The 19,933-nt window shown below is 45.6% G+C and overlaps 1 protein-coding gene across 4 annotated transcripts in view; it reads left to right on the plus strand.

Annotated features, from left to right (window-relative positions):
- ELMO1 (engulfment and cell motility 1) overlaps positions 1–19,933 on the plus strand; it is a 468,564-nt gene that overhangs the window by 326,122 nt on the left and 122,509 nt on the right. For all 4 annotated transcript variants that reach the window (XM_053925918.2, XM_053925919.2, XM_053925917.2 and 1 more), the window contains one exon: positions 4,048–4,184. In XM_053925918.2, the coding sequence (XP_053781893.1) occupies positions 4,048–4,184 (137 nt within the window). The remainder of the gene's footprint in view (positions 1–4,047; positions 4,185–19,933) is intronic.

The raw sequence follows: 19,933 nt of genomic DNA on the forward strand, positions 1-19,933 counted from the left end.
TTTTACAGATGAGGAAACAGACTCAGGAAGTTTAACTGTCTAAGGTTACAAAGCATGCTGGGGTGCACCAAATTTGGTCTTTGAATGCAGAGCTATCTGACTATAACCATTATATTATCCTACCTCCTCATTCCTATTTCTTCTAGGGCATCCAATAATCGTAGACACGTGTTCTCTTATGCTAATGTCTGTGTGCTTCCGTGAGTTTGTTTTCATGTCAGTAATTTCATATGTATAAGAGTAACAGAAAACTTGAAAACAGTCACTTAAACAAATTGTTTCCAACAAATTCTTTAGGAGAGCAATTCAGGGTTGGCATGGTGCCTCGATAGTGTCATCAGGAGGTCCTTTAACTCTCTAAGGTGTAGCCCTCGTTTTCATTCTGACAAAATAGCTGCAGGAGCTCCAGTCATCACTCCTGTGTTCCAACCATGAAAAAGTTGATATGTGAAGGCAGAGGCAAAAGTGACAAGCCAATGAAATCTTCGCACCTTTTAAAGGTCATTCCTAGAAACTCTACCCCGCAATTTCCATTTACCTGTTGGTGGTGGGGAGTGTCATAATGACCACTCTTGGTTACAAGAGGCTGTGCACATGTAGTTTTTATAATGTAGTTTTTAGGTGGGCACATTGTTACAATGAACATAATCTGAGTTCTATGAACAAGAAAACCAATCTGCTAGTTTCTTCAAATAAGTCAAATAAATGCATCCAGTGATATTCTTCCCCAGTGACTGACTAGCTGGGAGAAATTCAGGATGTTGAGAAGCTGAGAATATCTTGAGGAAGGTAAAAGCGTGGGTTCAGCAGAAGCTAGAACCAGGGAGACTATTTCTTGGGTACTCAAGAGAGTCGTCAAGAGAGCAGCTTGAGCTGAGCCAGGGAGAGGTGAAGAAGCATCCAGAAGAAGAGGGGTGTGACCCTGGCGACCTGACTCCAGCTTCACTCGGATCGTGACCAGTGGGGAGGAAACAGAGGAATCCCAGCCTCTACACGTGCCCTAAGCGTTAATAGTTAAAGCTGTACCGTTGGTAGGATTTTATTTCGTAAATACCATCTATGGATGGAAAAGCAATTCTTTCAGATGGGAGTTGGGAGGAGGGAGTGAAGAGGATGTAGGCTTAACTGGGAAGCAGAATGAAGAAATGAATACAACAGAACAAAAATGGGCTTTGGGGGCAAGTTGACTTGAGTTTGTATTCCAGCTCTGCCACTTGGAAGCCACATGACCTGGTACAAGTCACCTAATCTTTCTAGCTCTTCTATTTCTTATTTTTTAAAAAGAAAAATGGGTGATCCAGGGCATGATGTGTGGCTGGTGGCAGTGGTATGGCCATTGAAGTTACCGTCACGTGGCCAGGTGTCGCCCGTCACCATGTACTACCTGTGCACTTGCTGTGAGCCCCCTGCCGGGTTGCAGGTCGAGAGCCTGGTTTCTGTGGAAGGGCTGCAAGGAGATCATGGAGCGTGGGGGAAGACATTAGTTTTTGAAGAGGCCATCGCAAGGAAATGCCCTGAACTCTTGATGTCAACTAAGGCAGGAAGCCTTCCGCCAGGTCGACCAAACTGTGGGTCTCAAATGCTCATTTGGGGCCCCCTGAAAAAAAACCCTCATCACTGAAGGGTTCATTCCTCCCAGATTCACGTTCTTCATATGGAAAATGAAGATCAGCATGATGCCTACTTCCAGGGTTGTTGGGAGAATACAGTGATAGAGCCTTTGGTGCATTATATGGCCCAACAAATTGTCCCTGTTGTTAGAAATACTGCCCCCTCCCTTTTTGCCCAAGCATGAATAGGGCTTGTTGGTTTCCATTTGCCTGGCTATCTCAGCTCCAGCAATCCCATAAAAACTTTAACTAGGGCATGAAGTACACGTATACTCACGCTGGGCCGGAAAGAGAGAGTGCAGTAATGTGATTAATAAGGGGTTCTTGGATGGCAAAAGTGCTTTCAAGTGCTTCTGTAGACTTGGAAATGGCCTTGGCTTCCGTGCTTAGGAAAGGGGCCCACGCAGAGCAGCACACACATCAACCGCCTATGTGTGTGCATTCCCCGTTCCTGGAACAGCTTCAAGCCTCAAGCCAGACCTTTTCCGCTCTTGCCACCTCTTTGCTGGTCACGCAGGCTGGCTGTCGGGTAACTTATGTGTTCTTGCCTCCAGTTTCTGAGATGTGAACGGGGCGGACTAGGAATTGGGGAGAAATCAAAGAACAACCGTTGTTCCTAGAAACAACACGCAGGCACAAGATGCCTTATCAGCCACCACCTACTTTTCTCGTACCTGCGCCAGCTTTTATGCGCTCAAAGCACTTCTCCAAGAATCATGTCATTTGATCCTCTCCGAGGCCTTTGGAGAAGGCACAGGAGATTCATTTCTAGTTTTTTTGTTTGTTCTGTTTTTACTTAAGAAAATCAAGGCTCAGAAAGGGGAAATGACTTGTGTCTGCTTGCCATGGCCTGGGCCTGAACCCAACTCCAGGCCCTAACCCTTTCTCCACGACTCACTCATGTGGGTGCTAGCCTGTGTCCTTCCCTTGTCTGGAAGATTTCACCTATTTTCACATGGGGTTCCACCTTTGCGAGGGGGTGAGGGGGTATCCAAACATGGAGCCCTTTGTGGCCGCTTTAAACTGTTTCAGAGGTCAGGCGTTCTCTGTATTCCTAAAGCACCAAGACAGAAGAGGTCGGTGTATAACAGCTGTGGTCCTGACCAAGCAGAACGTGTCCCATTAGGTTTGGTCTGGGCTCCTCCGCCTGCACAAGAGGCTTTCTAGGTGGACTTGAGGTGCCACCACACAGCTACAGCAGGGCTCCCACCATGTACAGAGGTCTGTGCTATAACCCCCTCTTGCCCTCCTCCTCTCCTGGGCTTCTAGAACTTGAAATTCCACCAATTGGAGCCTTGAAGACTAAGACTAATTGGTCTTTCAGGAATTATTTTACTGTACTTAAGAGTTTATATTTACAAAAAAACACTTAGGGCCCTGGCCTGTGTAGCTTAGTTGGTTGGAGTGTTGTCAAGTAACCCAAAAGGTCACAGGTTCGATTCCCAGTCAGAGCATATACCCGGGTTGCAGGTTTGATCCCCAGTGGAGGCGTGTACAAGAAGGCAACAAAAAGGCAACCACTTGATGCTTCTCTCTCCCCCTGTCTCTCTTTCTCCCTCTTTCTCCCTCTAAAAGGAGAAAATTGTCCTCAGGTGAAGATAAAAAAAATTAGAAAAACCCCGCTTAGGGTCCTGTGTAGGGGAGTCACAAAGCCTAGTTCCTCGGGCCCCAGTGTCCTCGTCCATGAGACATGAGCAGTAAGAGGCGCGTTAGGATCAAACGAGCTTCACGTCAAAGGGCTCTGAGAATGTAACTGTGATGGAGAGCTGAGAAGAAGGCTGGGGCCGGGGTGCTGGTCAGGGAAGGGGGAGCGGTGGCTGCAGCTGGAACTCAGAGCACGGGGCCTGTCCAGGGAAGCTCTGCCATACAGGGCTCGCAGGCGGGCTGGCTGACCTCCTGGTATGGCCCAGGGTCAGACCAGGGGCGGCCTTGAGAGCCATTTGGATCGCTTTAGCCTCCAGCCACCGGTGTCTGGGAATACAAAGCAATGGTTAATGGCACCAGATGGCTAACGATCTCAAATGTCCCCTGCTCACTGCCTAAGAGGAAAAAGAGCCCCCTGGAGAAATAATCAAGGATACTATTTTCAAAGTTGCAATTAATTGTGTATTCAGGAAAGCTCATCCTCTACCAGTTGTTCCGTTGAGAAAGGGGAAATTAAGGGTGAAGGAGGAGCCATGCCCGAGAGCGGTGGTTGGCGTAGTCTTTATAAGGTGCGGAAGGCAGACACGGATGCATGCGCAACACCAGGGATCCTGGAACAGCCAGCCATTAGGCTCCTGTACGGTGTGGCTTAGCAGCTGACTTCCTTCCGTTAAAATTTGTGCCTCAGGGTAGGTCTGACCACCTGACCTTAACCTTTGAGGCTGCGCAGTCCCCTGCTGCTCTTCTCATTTCACTTCTCAAACATCCTCCCTTATTTCCCTCCTCTCTCCAGCCAGTGAGACCTGCAACGACTTCCACCCGATGTTCTTCACCCATGACAGATCCTTTGAGGAGTTTTTCTGCATCTGTATCCAGCTCCTGAACAAGACATGGAAGGAGATGAGGGCGACTTCTGAAGACTTCAACAAGGTGAGGTGACTCTGGGGCAGAGGCAGCATCATGGCATCTAAGGTGCCTCCTCTTTGCACGGCCCCTTAGCTGTGCGGGAAGGCAGATGTTGAGTTGGGAGAATGGGGAGGACTGTGGTTTTAGTCTGCTTTGAGAGAGGAGAAAGAAAGACCCGCGTCTGGGTTGGTGGTGCTCTGCTGTATCTGGGAATAAGCTTGGAGCAATTTCGTTCCTTTTGTGAAGAGTTAATGCCCAGGTGCGCTTTTCCTTTAACGGCGTGGCTCTGGGATGCCTTGTTATTGCTAGATCTACTGGGGATAATGCCTTCCTCCCACCTGTGCAGGGGCTGCCACGGAGAGAGAGATCAGGGAGCCTGCTCAGTCTAGGTCATTTGGTTTCTTTGTGCCCTGTGGATGTGCTGAGACAATTTGCCCTTGGCTGTGTCACAGAGGGTTACTATTAAACCACGAGATCTCTTCTGGAGAGTTGAGTAAGTAAGTGTATGTGGAACATTTTTTGGCTTAGAGAAACCATTTGATTCTTTGAATGGAGGTGTCCTTGGGTTGTCTACAAGAGTGTGAACTTCTTATTTCTTTCTGTGAGCGTATGTTGGGTGGAGGGAAGAGTGTTGACCACCTTAGGGGAAGTAGAAGCATCATGTACACTTTTTAAGATAAACAAAATCTTTATCCTGAGATAAAGGCCCTATTAACAATAATGACGGTACAGGTGTATGTCAGCCTTTAATTCTTCTAATTTGTCACTGTATGGTTGACCTCATGACCCATGTCCACTGACCTGGTCCTAGGGAGGTGGCTCTTTCTCAAAGTCTAAGGATCGGATCTCACAGCTAACCCAGGGGGCCTCATGGGCTTGTGTTTGCGACATAACCTAATACATGAATCCAACTCGGCTTGGTATTCTTGTTGAACTCCGCCTCTCTGCCACCTTTGCTTAGAATTTACATTTCCTTCTTTCCCACATCATGTCTCATCACTCTGATCCCTCTTCTGCCTCAATTGTCCACTTTTAAGGACACCTGTGATTACACTGGACCTCCTGGATGATCCAGGATCACCTCCCCTATTTTAAGGTCAGCTGATGAGCAACCTCAATTCTATCTGCAACCAAAATTCCCCTTTGCCATATAAGGTAACATGTTCACAAAATCTGGGCATTAGCACCTGGCCTCAGTGGAAGGGCCATCACTTCCCCTAGTGTAATGTGTATTTAATGTGTAGGTGGATTGATTTGTAGGTGTATGTATCAGTTGAAATTGATGAAACATGGGCAGATTAGCTTTTTTTGTTGTTGTCCTTTTAGCTGGTAGACCAGAATAATACCCGGCACGGAGTCCTGCTAATGGTTGCTCAAGCACAGATATAATTATATCCCTTTTCTTTTGTGTCCCTGTGTGAAAGCCGCTAATCCAGTGTGAAAGATAACTTTCTGATTTTTTTTTCCTGCTGCCACTCTATTAACCACTAGTCTGTTTTAGCAGATAATAAATTGGGAAAGAGAGATTTTAATCAGTTCACTTTTCTCCTTGTCATTAACTCGGAAGCAGAAGTGATTGAATTTAGGAACGAATGTGGGTTTGGTGTTACTGGTTTGAGTTAATGTTTTTCTTGTCTCCTAAGACTGTCCAAATTTGAATTAAGAAGTGTTGTAAAGAAGCTCAACATCAGACTTCATTTCTCTTGAACTTTACTTGACATTGTCTCAGGCACTGGCCACTTTGAACGGAAGCGTGGGTGGCAGATTGGAATGTCAACCTGAAACATGAGGTCTGCCTTCTTTAGCTCATTACTGGAGAAGCGGTAGCCCTCGACCCAAAGTTTAATTTTTCCAGCAAACCAGCCTAGATTCCAGCAGACGTGGGGGTCTCTTCGACATCTCACCTTGAATGGGACCATAGTCTGTAGGTGTCAGGCGCGCTGGGTAGCCGATGCTCCTGTGCGAGGTGACGTTTGAAGAGCAGCTGCCCTTCCCCTCCTCTGGACTTGGGAAGCGGCAGATGGGATTTTTTTTTTTCATTTATATAAGAGAGGTAGAATTAGAGAGTGATTAAAATATTTATACTTTGAGAGTACTTTCGATTTCTCAGTAGAGCAGGCTCTGCAGAGTAATCCGTCGATTCAGGCCATTGGGTTTGTATTCTGCATCTTCACCTTTTATTACTAATATTTGAGAGCATGCATTATTCATGGTTATGGGCATTCGAGAAGAGATGAACTACCGCTGGGTACCTCGGCGCACACGGGGCCCTGTCATCATGTCATCGACGCCCTCATTTTTGAGCAGGGCAGGACAGGGGCGCAGTGATGTGGGTGTTTCTGGTACAGGTGTCTCACTGGCAGACTTTGTTGCTGGCAGCTCCCCCTTAAAAAGTCTAACAAGGGTCTACACGTCAGCATCTATACCTGTGCATGGAGTGTTTCTCAACCTTGCATTAGAATCAGCAAGGGAGGGGGACTTGGAACCCTGGAAGCCCAGGGCCCAGCCCCTGCACACAGCGGTTAAATCTTGGGGTGGGGTCAAAGCTACTAGTGAAGGTTTTTGTTAAGGGAGACGTGATCAGTGAAGGTGAGTTGAGTCGGTAGGATCACCATCAGGTGACACACGTAACACGTATCACCAGCTGGTACACATGGTGTGCATTGGTCTGAAAGGCCCAGGTTCTAATCCTGGTTCTGCTACTCAGGAACGGTACACCTGAAAATAAAAATTGTTTTAAAAAGTGGATGCCAGTATCCCATCGCTCTCTTTTATGGTAGTGTGATATTAGGTTGAAGTAATAACGTGAAAATGCTTTGAAGAAGTGAAATGTCATATGCAGTTATAAAGTGTTCTTTTCGTATGTAATAAGATAGATTCTGTCTATTAAAAAATAAGTAAATTGCACTATTTTTTTACTTTTTATTGAATTTATTGGAGTAACATTGCTTAATAAAATTATACAGGTTTCAGGTGTATGATTCTATAACACACCATCTGTACATTGCACTGTGTGTTCACCACCCAAAGTCAAGTCTCCCTCCATCACCATTATCCCCCCTCCACCCTCTCCTACCTCCCCCACCCCCTTTTACCCTGGTATCTGTTGTCTGTGTCTATGAGTTGTTTTTTTTTTTAATTGTACTTTTTAAAAGAAGATAATTGTTTGCCATTATGTTAAAAAAAGAGGGGGGGGAAGGAAAGCTATCTCTGTACCTCAAATAAAGCTCTTAACTGAATTAAATAACTCATTTAATGGCAAAAATAGCATAGAAGCTGAACATTTCATGGATTTTGGTGGTGTCTTCCTGTAAACAACTTTATTAGACACCTTAGATTTCGATGTGATGAGCCATGGGAATGAACCTAGAAATCAGCAGGTTGCACACCTCCCGTGTCCCTAATGGCTGGTGGGTAATTGCTCTTCAGCAGTTACCTAGTTGCCCAGACCTGTCTGCTGAGGACGGCTGAGGGATGGCTGAGCCTTCTAGGGACCATCCAAATATTTGTTCTTAGCATTGGTGTTACTTTAGATACTTTCAAATCGGCATTAAAAATCAAGATCCAGTGGTGTTGCTATGCTTTCCAATTACCAAAGTGGAAGAAACTTACGATTGAGAAGCATAGTCACTAGAGAACAAAAGCACTATTTTAAAACGTCACCCCGCAACATAATAAGCAAAGCACAACGTGACAGAGGTTACAATCTCAGGCTTGCAGATAAGAATCCGTCCCTTCAAATAGGAGCACTCCCCCGGGCCCACCTAACAAAGCCGCAGCTGCCCCGTTGAGGCTATAGGCTCCCAGGAGTCAGTGGGAGAAATTCTCAGTTAAGATGACTTAGAGGGCAGGACAGAGCAAGCATCCCAAGAAGTCCCGTGGAAGATTACCCATGGAAAATACCCACTAACTAATCACATCTAGTAGGTTAGGGTTTAGTATAAAAAAGGGATTGTTTGAAACCTAAAGGCATGAATAAAGAAAAGAAATATGTTTGCTCCCAAACGGCTTCCAGCGTACTGACTTTCCGTGCCTGTATTTCAGGGGGCAGTTACATATTCAGGAGTCTCCTTTCTAGGCTAGGCCAGCTCAGCGTGATAGTGAGGCAGATGCTGTTGGTTAGCTGAGCTGGCTCAGGGAATGAAAGGTGGTCTGTAACCCTCCGCATGAATAAACATGAGCCACATTTGCATGAGGCAGGTGACTGTAAAATATCTTGGAGCAAGTTGTGAAAGGAGGCTTTGTGCATCTGCGCCCAGGGGGAGCTGGGGAGGATGCGGCGTTGTTTCTCTTCATTAGAATTCCATCTAGTGCTGCTGGTATTGATTGGAACCGAGGCCGGTGTGGCTAATAAAGTAGGTGTTCGCTGTAATTGAAGCATTAATATTTAAGGAGAGGAGAAGTCTGTTAAAGGGCCCTAATGTCATACAGTGGGGTCATCCATTTTCCAGCTGTCTAGGCTGTTTATGAGAATTTATTCAAAAGGCTTGTCATATTGCACAAAGGCCTTGAGGTTTGGCACGGAGAAAATCGAACCTTCTCTAGAAGCAAATGCATCATAGGAGTAGGTTTATTTTTTCCCTCCCATGTTTCTGTTAGAGAGGTAGTGAATGGTTTCACGTGTGTGTGTTTAGGTGTGTGCTTTTAAACTGTTCACTGAACGGGCTGCCACCATGTCCCGTAGGATTGGCCATGTTTGGTGGGACAGTGATCGAAGCATGTCTGCTCTGGTCCTCATCAATATCAGCTATGCTGTGGAGGGACAGCAGGAGGACCGAGAAAGAGACCGACTCCTCTGACTTCTTTTTCAATTGGTCTCTTTTCCGGGGCAGCTTGGTGTGTACACTTGCTAAAGGGAAATGGGCCGACCCCGGGTGACTTGTATCTGACCCGACCAGGAGGCCACTGAGCAGAGGACCACCAGTTCTCAAACTCGCCTCACTGCACTTCTCACAAGCTTTTTAGATGTGTTTCCCTCCCCCTGAAATTTTAATGATGGAGATATATTGTTATCTGTTTATGTAATGTGTGTGTGTGTGTCTATATACACACACATATATATATATACATAGATATATCTATATATCTATATAGTGCTTTGTCCATAAAAAAGAGTAGGTTGGGTTTTATTTTCCACCTCCAGGAACCAAATTTCACCACCTGGGGGCACAACCCTCCCCTCTCCCCTCCCCCCCATTGAGAATGCAAGGCAGGGAGGAAAGAGCCAAGGCTCAGAGCTAGCAGAAGAGTCTGGTGACTGTCCCACTGTGGCCCCTCACCAGCAGTGTGACCTTGAGCATGTCCTTTAGCTGCCAAGTTCCTTCTCATCTGTAAACTGGTAACAGTGGCAGCGGCAGCAACCACAACAATAATAATAACATGCTATGTCCTAGAGTCACTGTGTGGATTAGGTCCTCACAGGGTAGCTTTGTGAATTGCCCTGTACAGAGGGGAGGTGCTCATCTCGACAGATCAACCTAAGCTGGCAGGAATTTGCACGTGATCTTGAAGTATAATTGAGCTGCTTTGATTCCCTGAGAGAGTTTGTTCCAACATCTGTAAACACAGATCTCCCCATTCCTCTGAATGGGAATCCATTAGACTTTGGTTTGGCCACAGAAGGAGATGTTGGCCACTCCTCACAGTTCCTAAGTGAGGAGTGCATCGGCTTAGCTGACTCGCAGCGGCAGGGTACCACTGCCATCTGGATGACCTTGTGCAGGGAACTTAACGCCATGAGCTTTTGGCTCATCAGCTGGGAGGGAGATGGGGCCAAGAAAATGCCCACAGCTGGGTGGGCTCAGAACCCTGGGCCGTGTCAGGTGGATAAACTGCTTGGCTCCATCCACCCTAGACACTGTTCTGGGCTGGACGGAGCCAAGCAGTTTATATGCTCTGAATTCGGTTCTAAATGCTCTGAAAGGAAAAAGGCTACTCGGGGCACTGCTGATAGCAGCCACTCTCAGGGGAGCGGGACAAGCTCAACCGGGCTGGCTGGTTCACTGAGTAGAATGCCCATCCCCTGTGCTGACACAATGGCTTCAGCAGCACAAGATCAAGGTGACTGATGTGAGGACACTGAGATGACCTTGGAGTAGCCCATTGCCAGGGACTGTCCTGGGTTTGCCTTTAACAGCCTGGCCATACCTCCTTACGAGGGGAGAAGTACAGGAGGATCCTGAGTTGTCCGGAAGGCATTAGATGCTGTTGGCTCTGCTCATGTAACTTCCCTAAGACATGGCTGAACTGTTTAAAATCTATTTCAAGCTTGACTATTGGGTTTCATCGGCTGAAAACACTGCTTATGTGCTTTGCTCTCTCCGCAGTCCCTGAAACTGGAGCACTTATAAAAAGGAATGATATTTATGATGGCTTAGTCTCATGAATAACTTTGGATAAGACTGATATCAGTAAATATACATCTTCTGAGTTGCTCTTTGTGCAAAGTCTGGCTTAGAGTTCTTCTCATTCTCATTTCCAAAGTCCTTCTAGAACCAGTACCTCTTTTTTTTTTTTTGCATGTGCGACATGTGCTAAATTGAGACTTGCCCATTATGAAAAGGAAAGGATTGGTAGGTTCTTCTGCCGGGCAGAAGTGGGACGTGTCAGTCCCTCTGTTCCATGGCAGACCACCCCCGAACATGGCAATTGTGATGACTTTTTAAGTTAACTGCTCCACATAACTCTCTTCAGTGACTTCTGAAACTTCCCCCCTTCTATTAACTGCCCTCGTTGGGGCACTGTATGGAATTCCCTGTTCTATTCTGGGTTATAGGAGGGACTGGACAATGGCCCAGAAATTGTTTTAAGAGTATAAGACCAATTCAGAGGAAGTCACCTACATTTTAAGTAAGGCACAATGAGATTGAGGCATTTAAAATCAAAGGGCAGATAGGAATCAGAGTTGGATAGTTAAGAAGAATATGATTAGAGCTAATCTCATGAGAAACAAGTCCTCCTTGATTTAAAAGAAAATATTCACCTTGTACTTGCAAAGTAAATTATGTTAAAAGGGAGTTGAAAATGCACATCTATGAAGGGGATGTGTTCCTTAAGGTGGAACAGAAGACTAAGGAGCAGTTGTATCAGTATTCCTTCTCCAACTGAGATCTCAGAAGGAAACATCCCTAGTCTACCCACAGAACTACAGCTTAAAACAACCACCTCAGCTGATGTATAGACCTGAGAGTATGAGAAGAATTTTGGGGCCGTTGGTATTATTTGTTACACGGCATAAGTGTGACAATAGCTGACTAAAACACCAACCGTACTAGTAATGTACCTCCCAGCTTTGAAACCTTCCCACTTGCCAAACGTCCTTCACTCTGACCATATCATCCTTGCTTTTAGTCCGTCTGTGTCCACTGCCTGCCTTATAAAGTTTCATGGTCTTACACCAAGATGTTCAGATTTCTCTTTAATTCACCTAATGTACTTTTTGTGCTTCTGTTCTCACCTGACCTAACCTCCTCCTAGGCTCACCTGCCCACCATTCCTTGGGCATGCCATAATGCTTTCATGGCTCAGGCATTTGCTCATCCTTATTCCATCCACCAGAAATGACTCCCCCATGTACCTGTTAGCATTCAACTTCAGGATTTTGCACAAATGCCACCTCAGTGAGATGGTGACCATCTTCTTTTCATTCAACATGAAATTCTGCACCCCCGCCCCTGCAGCATGGAATTCAGAATTTCTTTCAGAAAGTATCTCCTAGCTGTATAGAAGTAGTTTATTTACAAATCTGTCTTTCCAAATGAAGTCAACATATCATTGGAAGCACAAACCATAGGCTTTAAACCTTAATATCCTCCAGATGTATTTTTAAGTAGTATCTGCCCAATTCATTTGGGGTGAATGTCCAATGAATACATGGCCCTAAATATTTAATTCACTCATTATTTAAAATGGTCTACCTGGCTAGTAAGCTGAGATAATTGTTCTGTTTCTGGAGACCATAGATGCTTAGTATTCTGTAGTTCTATAGAATAAAGAATTTTCTTGCCCCAAATGCCAACAGATCTTATTGAGAAACACTTCTAGACCTTTCATTCCAAATCTCTTCTTCAGATGTCAAAATTTTGAGGGAGGTACAAAATGATTTTGCCACTCATTTCTTAATAAAAATGACAGTAGTGATTATTTTTCACATCTGTGGCTTTATGTAAAGTGAACAGAAAGCTGCAAAGACATTGAACAGTTGCAAAATAAACTGACGAGGAGCATGGTTAGAGCCCTGAGTTTAAAAAAAAAAAAATCCCTCTGGTTCATTTTTTTACCTTCACTCATTTCTTATTTCTCTCTTAGGCCTGCTTAACCCACCTACCCTCGCCTTTGAGAGGTGTTCTGTCTCCCCATTAGTCTGGTTTTTTGTTTGCAGGCCAGTGGGGAAAAGAATGTCACTAATGGGCCTTATCCTTTCCTGGTGGCTGCCGAGAGACTTTCCGGTGGGGAGGACAGACACCCTTCCGGGAGCCCCTCCTGTTTAGGTGACCGCCGTCTCTCAGGCACACCCAAGGGACACGTGCAGCCGGCATGTTAAATAGAAAACATGAGCACATCACACAGTTCACAGAAATCATCTGTTTCATAGCACCTTTATCTCCCAAAGTTCTCTTAAATTAGGAAAAAAATTGCTTTCCCTGAGAATGTCATCCGAAGACTTGATGTGGAAAGACTTGATTCTTGTCCCAGTGATTGTGTGTTTTAAATGCTGGGGACGGTCAGCTCCCTGGAACCCTTCTGGTCCAATTTCCTTATTTCTCGTTCTCATATCCCTTTGCGTGACTGGGCTAGATCCGCGGGGTCTGGCATATGGCTTTTTGCCGCTTGAGCTGCCACAAAAGTAAATGTCATTGGCATATAATGCCACATTTCCATTTTGTGAATCACTGGGCATGGCCTTCTGTCCAAAAGCTCCCAGGCCACTATGTGTTCTTCAAGCAGAAGCAGAAAAGGGTAAGGACCATGCCTCAGAGATGCAGTTTCTAATAAAGTGCATCATTGCAGTAAAAAGTCTATTTAAAACAGGGAGACTGTTGACCTGAAGCGTGTTCACAAAAGCTGCTTGGCTTGTCTCCTTGTGGCTGGGGCACTGGCCCACCCTGGATATTGGCTCCGAATCTCAACTAAACAGACATTGGTCAGCCAGGGATGTAGAGTTGCTTTTGAATTGTTTTGGATAGATAAAACTCACTTGTGCACCTACCAGAAAAATATGACTGTGAATAAAAGTATCAATGGTTTTTTGACACAGTTTGCCAGAATATTCATTAAATGTGCATGTATCAAACACCTTAGGACCCAGGTGGTTGATAATGGAGGCCCACCTGAAGCCATCACACGTCCTCAGCCTTGGCCCCCACCCCTCATCCCGCTCCCTCACTCCGCCCACCTCCCTACTCTCCAACCCCCTCCTATAGCTGAGGAATCAAGAGGAGGGTCTGGAAGTTCACAAAGAAAGAATACATTCAAACGATAAGTTCAATGAGTCAAGAGCCTTGACCCTGGACCCACAACGTGGGGTTCAAATCCTAGCTCCATGATCTCCTTGCTGGGTGACCTTGGGCAGATTAATTACCTTGCCCTGCTTTTTAGCCTCTTTGATGGTGAAATATGGAACTAACATAGTTGTTGTGAGGGCTAAATGAGCCAATATTAGACTGATCGTATGAAATGGCCAATATCCGACTATTTCTGAATGGCAGGATTTTAAAATTACATTGGTTTATCCTAATATATGTGAAGCACTTGGGCCATTTCCATGAGGGAAGGGACAAGAAGGGTTCCATAGTCCCCCAGGCCTGGGACGAGGGGGGCTCTGCCCCTAGCTGACCCCATGGCCCTGGTGGTCCTCCTACCTGTGCTCCTACCCACCGCTCTCCCTTTCCAAACAAAGCTGTACCCAGTGTGCCCGAGGCAGCTTCTGTGCTTTGCCTTCTCTTCCTTCTCATCTGCTGCGGGACTCAATCGTGACCTCCTCTAACCCTTACATCGTCAGTCTCCTCTTCTTGGATTCTATCTCCCCACTGGCATATGAATGTCCTCACATCTCCTGCATTTAAAAAATCACGTAAATAACTACTTCTCCATCCTCTACCCACCCCCTCGGAGCCAAGTTTCCTCAAATAGTTGCCTCTGCTTACCACCTCTTCTCACTGCCCATTAATGTATTAATCTATTATGACCCGTCTTCTGCCCTCACGGAAAATATAACTAAGTCATTGATATGACCCTAAATAGCACTAAATTATATTGCCAGTACTTGAAAACCTCATTTGTCACAAAAGCCATTGGTTTTGACAAAGTCAAGAGTGACCTTGGATGGCCATACTCAAATCTCTACCTTATTTGCCTTCTTTGCAGGACTTGACCCTGTTGGCCACTTTCTTCTTAGAAACTACCTTACCCTGGCTTTAGACATGAATGCACACACAGATATATACACAATACTCTATGTGTATTAAAGGAAGAAATAAAATAATTATCGTTGTTCTGGTTACTAGTGATATTTTTTAAATAAAATTTCAGAAGATAACTACAAACATCACTAAGCTCAAGAAGAGAATATGACTCTAACATGCACTGATACATATTTTGAATACCTGAAAATATTTAGCTGCAGAAGACATGGTTTTTAAGAGGCAAGTGGAAATGGAGAGGAGATGTTATTCTAATTTAAGGCTAGAAAGAAGTCACTTACTTCAAACATGTCTCCGGCTACCCCTTGTCTGCCTTGAGACAATGATTCTGGCATTCTGGGGGTCCAGGAACCCAAAAGGTCTGAGACCCACTGTGGGTTCTTGGCTTCCTGCAGGGACAAATTCAAACTCAAGCCAGTTTAGAGGTTAAAGAGAAAGCGAGTTTATTAGGGAAGCAATGAGACAGAGAGTGGGCTACCCCACAGATGGCGCAGCCTCCTATAGCAAGATTTGCTTCCTCTTTTGAGGTTTACTGCATCAGGGGTTGGGCATTCACTGAGGGGGAGGAATATTTAGGATTTGTCAGGAATGGGGTGGAGATTTCTTGCAGGAGCCTCATTGGCCATGTGGTGTCTTTGTATAGGCTTTCCCTTTAGGATAGTGGTGGCATGTCCTTAGCATGCTAATGAGTTACAGTGAGTGTAATGAGGCTAGAGATTACTGTGACATGAAATTAGTCACCATTCGGATCGAGCTGGTCTTCTACCAGTTCTAAGCCATAAACCCATTGTGGGTCCATCTCTCCATCTCCTTGATAATCCTTGCAGCCCTTAGGGGCAACAGCCATTTCGCCACATACCCTATCTCAACAATGGTGCAGAATTCTGGAAGGTACCTTTGAAAACCATGGTCTTAGATTGTAGCTAGTTATCTCTACTCTGTCTTTCTTGGCTCTACTCCTGAGAACAAAAACAAAACTTCACCTTTCAACCCCAGGATGCCTACCAAAAGAATTATATAGCTGCTCGACAAATGTTACCTGCCTTGAATTTTTATCCGGCCGTCACCAGGGAAAAAATAAAGAGAGAAGCTTGTAGTGTTTCTTTATTTTAATAAGCTTGGATAATGCTGTAAAAGGGAAAGGCACATTCTAGAATAAACTTTGCAAACTATAGAACTAATTCAGTCCCTAAGTGAAGAGTGTTCTGTAGCTAAGATATAACAGGAGTAGGAGTGATTCTTCAGAGTGACAATTGCTTTTAGGACCAGGAAAAAAAAAACTCTTTCAGGCATTTCCAGGAGAGACAGAAAAGGAATTTGTGTGTGTGCCTTAAAAACTCCTTTAGATGTGTATTTTGGTGATATTTGCTGCCTGACAAAAGCCAGTGATTTTCCATGCCAGTCTGTGTACCTGCACAGAGGCCAGAGACTGAGGTACTTACTCACAAAACACATTCGCATCCCAAACCAGGCGGCAGCTGAGCCAGGGAAGCCATTACCTCCCCTCCACCTGTCCCTCCTTTACAGGGGGCAGCAGACGTGCAGCTCCTCCTGCAAAAAGGAAAGGAAGAATTGTCATCCACAGTGACATTAAAGGGCCCCTTGCTACCTCTCTGCTGGAGGAAACCTTGACATTTCAGTAGAATTTAGAGAAATTTGGGGGGACAAAGTTCCTGTTGGGAAATTCACCAATTGTTGACCTCATTTGTAAAGCCAGGCCCTACCTACAGTGCAGATATTTAGAGTCAGACGCTCATTCTGGGAAGAAAAAGAAAGGTTTGCATATAGATGTTCATTTTATTGCTATTTATAGCAGCAAGAGAATGGAAAATAACCCAAGAGTTCAGCGATGACGATATGATAAATTAATGTATGGGCCCATTTATTTCTATGTTAAATTTTTCAGTCATTCACAATGACATTTGTGAATAGTATGTGAAGATAAAATAACAGTTTCTATATTATGTTAAATGTGAGGGAGCAGGATACAAAAATCATATCCTATCTAAGTAAAAACTATAGACTAAGGGTGTTTTGACCTTGAACTCAAATGACTTTTAACAATGATTTCTTCTGCATGGTGAGATTAATTGCAACTTTTTCTCTTTTATTATGTTTTTAATGTTACACATTTTTCTCAACTGAGCATGTGTGTTCTTGTAGTCATATTTTTTTAAAAAAACTTTAAAATAAGGGGGTGCAGAACCGTCAGCCAGCGCCAGGTGGGGTCTGGCCAGTCGTCCTGTTTTAGAGGGAATCCTTGAGCCTCAACACCTCACATTACAAATTCAGGTGGAATGGTCTCATTCTGCCTTGAAATAAAGTGTGGGTTTGAGCCAGCTGTGCTAGCTCAGCCTGCTCCTTGTGTCTTCAGCCTGAAGTTGATTGGGGCTGAGATCCAAAGCCCTCTGAGGCTCCATTTGAGGAAGACTCATTAACTGCAAGGAGGTCCTGAGCAGATGTGACGGCCTAGGAAAAAGTGAGCCAGATGGCAGCCAGAGCTGGCCCAGCACCTGGACCGCTTGCAGAACAGGTTTCAGAAGGCGAGCTTTCCAGAGTGCTTCCCAGCACCCCCTCTTCTCTCTGAGGCTGGGCGGGGATCGCACGAGTGGGAGGAGGAAGGAATGGGAGGAAAATGAGATGAGTCACCGAGATGTTTTCAAAGATAGCTTCGGCTCCTAACTTCATCCACAGTGTCGGGGAGAATGACAGAGAAGTACTCGGAAGGCTTTGGCAACTCCTCGAAGTGTAATGGTGTGCAAGAAGACTTTGTATTCTTGGCTAAGGTACCAGAGACATCTAGAGACGGTGTTCCTGGTGTGATGTTAATCAGTCTGACTCTAAGGGGTTCACAGAACTGGGGACACCTCCGGAAACAGGTCATTGTGAGAGAACGGGACATGTGCAGTGGCAAACACTGTGTGAAAATAGTCCTAGGATGGCATGACGGAGAGGAAGCACTGTCCTTAGGAGGGCTTTAACGTGTGAATAGCTGCTCACCTGGTGAGCAGAGCTGACAGGGAAGACAGGAAATAGAGCGAATGCAGGAAGAGAAAATTTACTAGGTGGAGCTTTATTGCTTTCAAGGTAAGTAAGGCCATAGTCTTGGGCTCCCAAGACTTGTAAGAAACAGGAGGCTCCTAACCGTTACTTGAATGAATGGAGACCAATTCTTTACTTCCAAGCTGGACTTTTTTGTGAAATATATTTTTTCACTGTATGTGCAGAACAGCTTTTATTTCTAACAGACAATACATTTCCAAAAATATAAGCAAGAGTACTTGTTTGTGGTCGAGACTATGTGGTTGTTCGAAGTATTTGCTTCACGGTGCACGTGGCTGTCTCGTCACTGGGGTGAGAACATTGCAGGTGGTGCTTTGGGGACGTCCGGTTTCATGACTGCCTTGGGGCCACTTGGAGGAGGAGCATTTTTGCATGTAAATGGACTGGTTATTGCCCTTTGGGGCCAATTTTTATTTATATTATTAAATTAACTCCTTCTTAAAATACTGGCTTAAAGATGCAGGCAAGTGCTGAGCAATTAAATAAAATTATATTTTATCTGAGGTGTATTTAATTGCTGCACAAATTAGTTTGCAAAGCTCTTTCTTCAGGAGAGTTGGGAATAACCTGTCAGTGTCACTTGCCTAGAGGTCATGGTCCTGGTTCAAAGCCTGCTTTAACTGGAAGAAGAATGGAAAGCAGGAGGAAGTGATCCGACTGTTACAAGCTGATAGGGTTAGAAGACATCAAGGACAAGCCTGCCCTGTGGTGGCAGTGCTGGGCCACCAGGAGGGGGCACAGCTGAGCTGGTTTTCCTAAAGAGGCTCTGGGGTGTTACTCAGAGTCATTGGGACTCTGGGCACATAGTGTCCTTGTGACTGGCTTCCAACAAAGCCAGCTTTAAACAGGACATGCTCTAGAATTCGCCGTGGTGACCCACTTGGTCCTATGGGTGTCTTCAGCCGTGGGTGCACGTCTGGCTGTGCACAGAGCGCTTGGGCCCCCTTCTAAGCCCTCACACTACTTCCGCTTGGCTGTCCCCTCTCCCATCTAGAACATGGCCTCCGTGGAACCGACTGCCTAAATCTCTAGCACTTTGCTCCTCCTCCCTCCTTACCTGGGCCGACTGTATCTACTTACCTTTTTGAATTTCACCGTTTCCTCTCGTTAAGGAGCCCTCCCTCTTCCCCCCCCCCTTACCCTGTCCTGACCCCACGTGGCCTCTGCTATAAGAGAAGACCAGCACACAGGTTAGCTGTGAATCTGTGAGCAGAAAGAGTAAAGAGAATAAGAGCCTCCAGTGTTCACCATTTGATAAAGTAGATTTAATCTCTACCAACTGCAGTGAAGTTGGTTCTCTGATTAAGAATACCAGAACACATTTTTTTTTCTCAAAAGGTAGAATCGTTTGCATGTGAAGTTGGTATGTGTTGCAGAATTCGGGAAGGTTTACTTACGCTTCTTAATCTGAAAACCAAGAAGAAGGTGCCGGCAGCCCAGACGCTTCTCCTTTCTCAGCGGTGAAGAAGCCGTCCCCGTGTTCATCACATGAGGCTGTCGCTCCTACCACTGGCCCCGTCACTTCTTGCCACCATATTTCCAGAAGACATGCTTGGCAGGGCTGAGCGGAAGGTTTTGGCATTTTCCTACTTCCTCTTGGCACAACTTCTCATCAGCCTGCCATCCTGGAATGCATTTCCATGGTATATTTGGAAAATTCGAGCTGGCATGGTGATAAGCTTTCAGAATGCCACTGGCTGATTCCTTCGCAGGCACCCCGAGAGGGTGATATATCGCCTCGAGCCTTGCTCCTGTCCCCCTGTTCTTCTCAGGCCAGCCCGTCCGTGTGATCGAGTCTGTTACTCCCCAGGGACTTCCGCTCCTTGACTCTCCAACCCTAGGGACGCAGATGATGGCCCTGCCAGAGGTCACGCTCTGGAAGGGGGAAGAAGCAGCACGTGGGTTGAAGATCTGTTGATGGATGGCTCTGCATGTTGATGATCTGGTTTTACTTCGGTGGTTATAGGTTTTGCTTATATTTTAGGCATTTTAAGGGAAATACAAAAAGAGCAGGGTCCAGATAAAGTTCTTCATGTTAACGTCTCAAAAATGTGAGTTCCAAAATGTAACTCAGCCTTAGGATGCTATCGGAACAATCACCTGCTCCAGGTTCCGTGCTCAGGGGGACTCTGCAGCCACGGTGTACGAGGCTGCTTTGCAAACCCTGAACCCTGAGTCTCCCCGCTGGTGGGTGGTGACTGAAGCCATACTACTTAATGCCATGTGTCTGAGGCTCCCTTTAGGAAGATGGGCACTGTCAGTACTTACTGCATCTGCATTTACTACAAT

The sequence above is a fragment of the Desmodus rotundus genome, chromosome 6, assembly GCF_022682495.2.
Source record: "Desmodus rotundus isolate HL8 chromosome 6, HLdesRot8A.1, whole genome shotgun sequence".
NCBI lineage: Eukaryota > Metazoa > Chordata > Mammalia > Chiroptera > Phyllostomidae > Desmodus > Desmodus rotundus.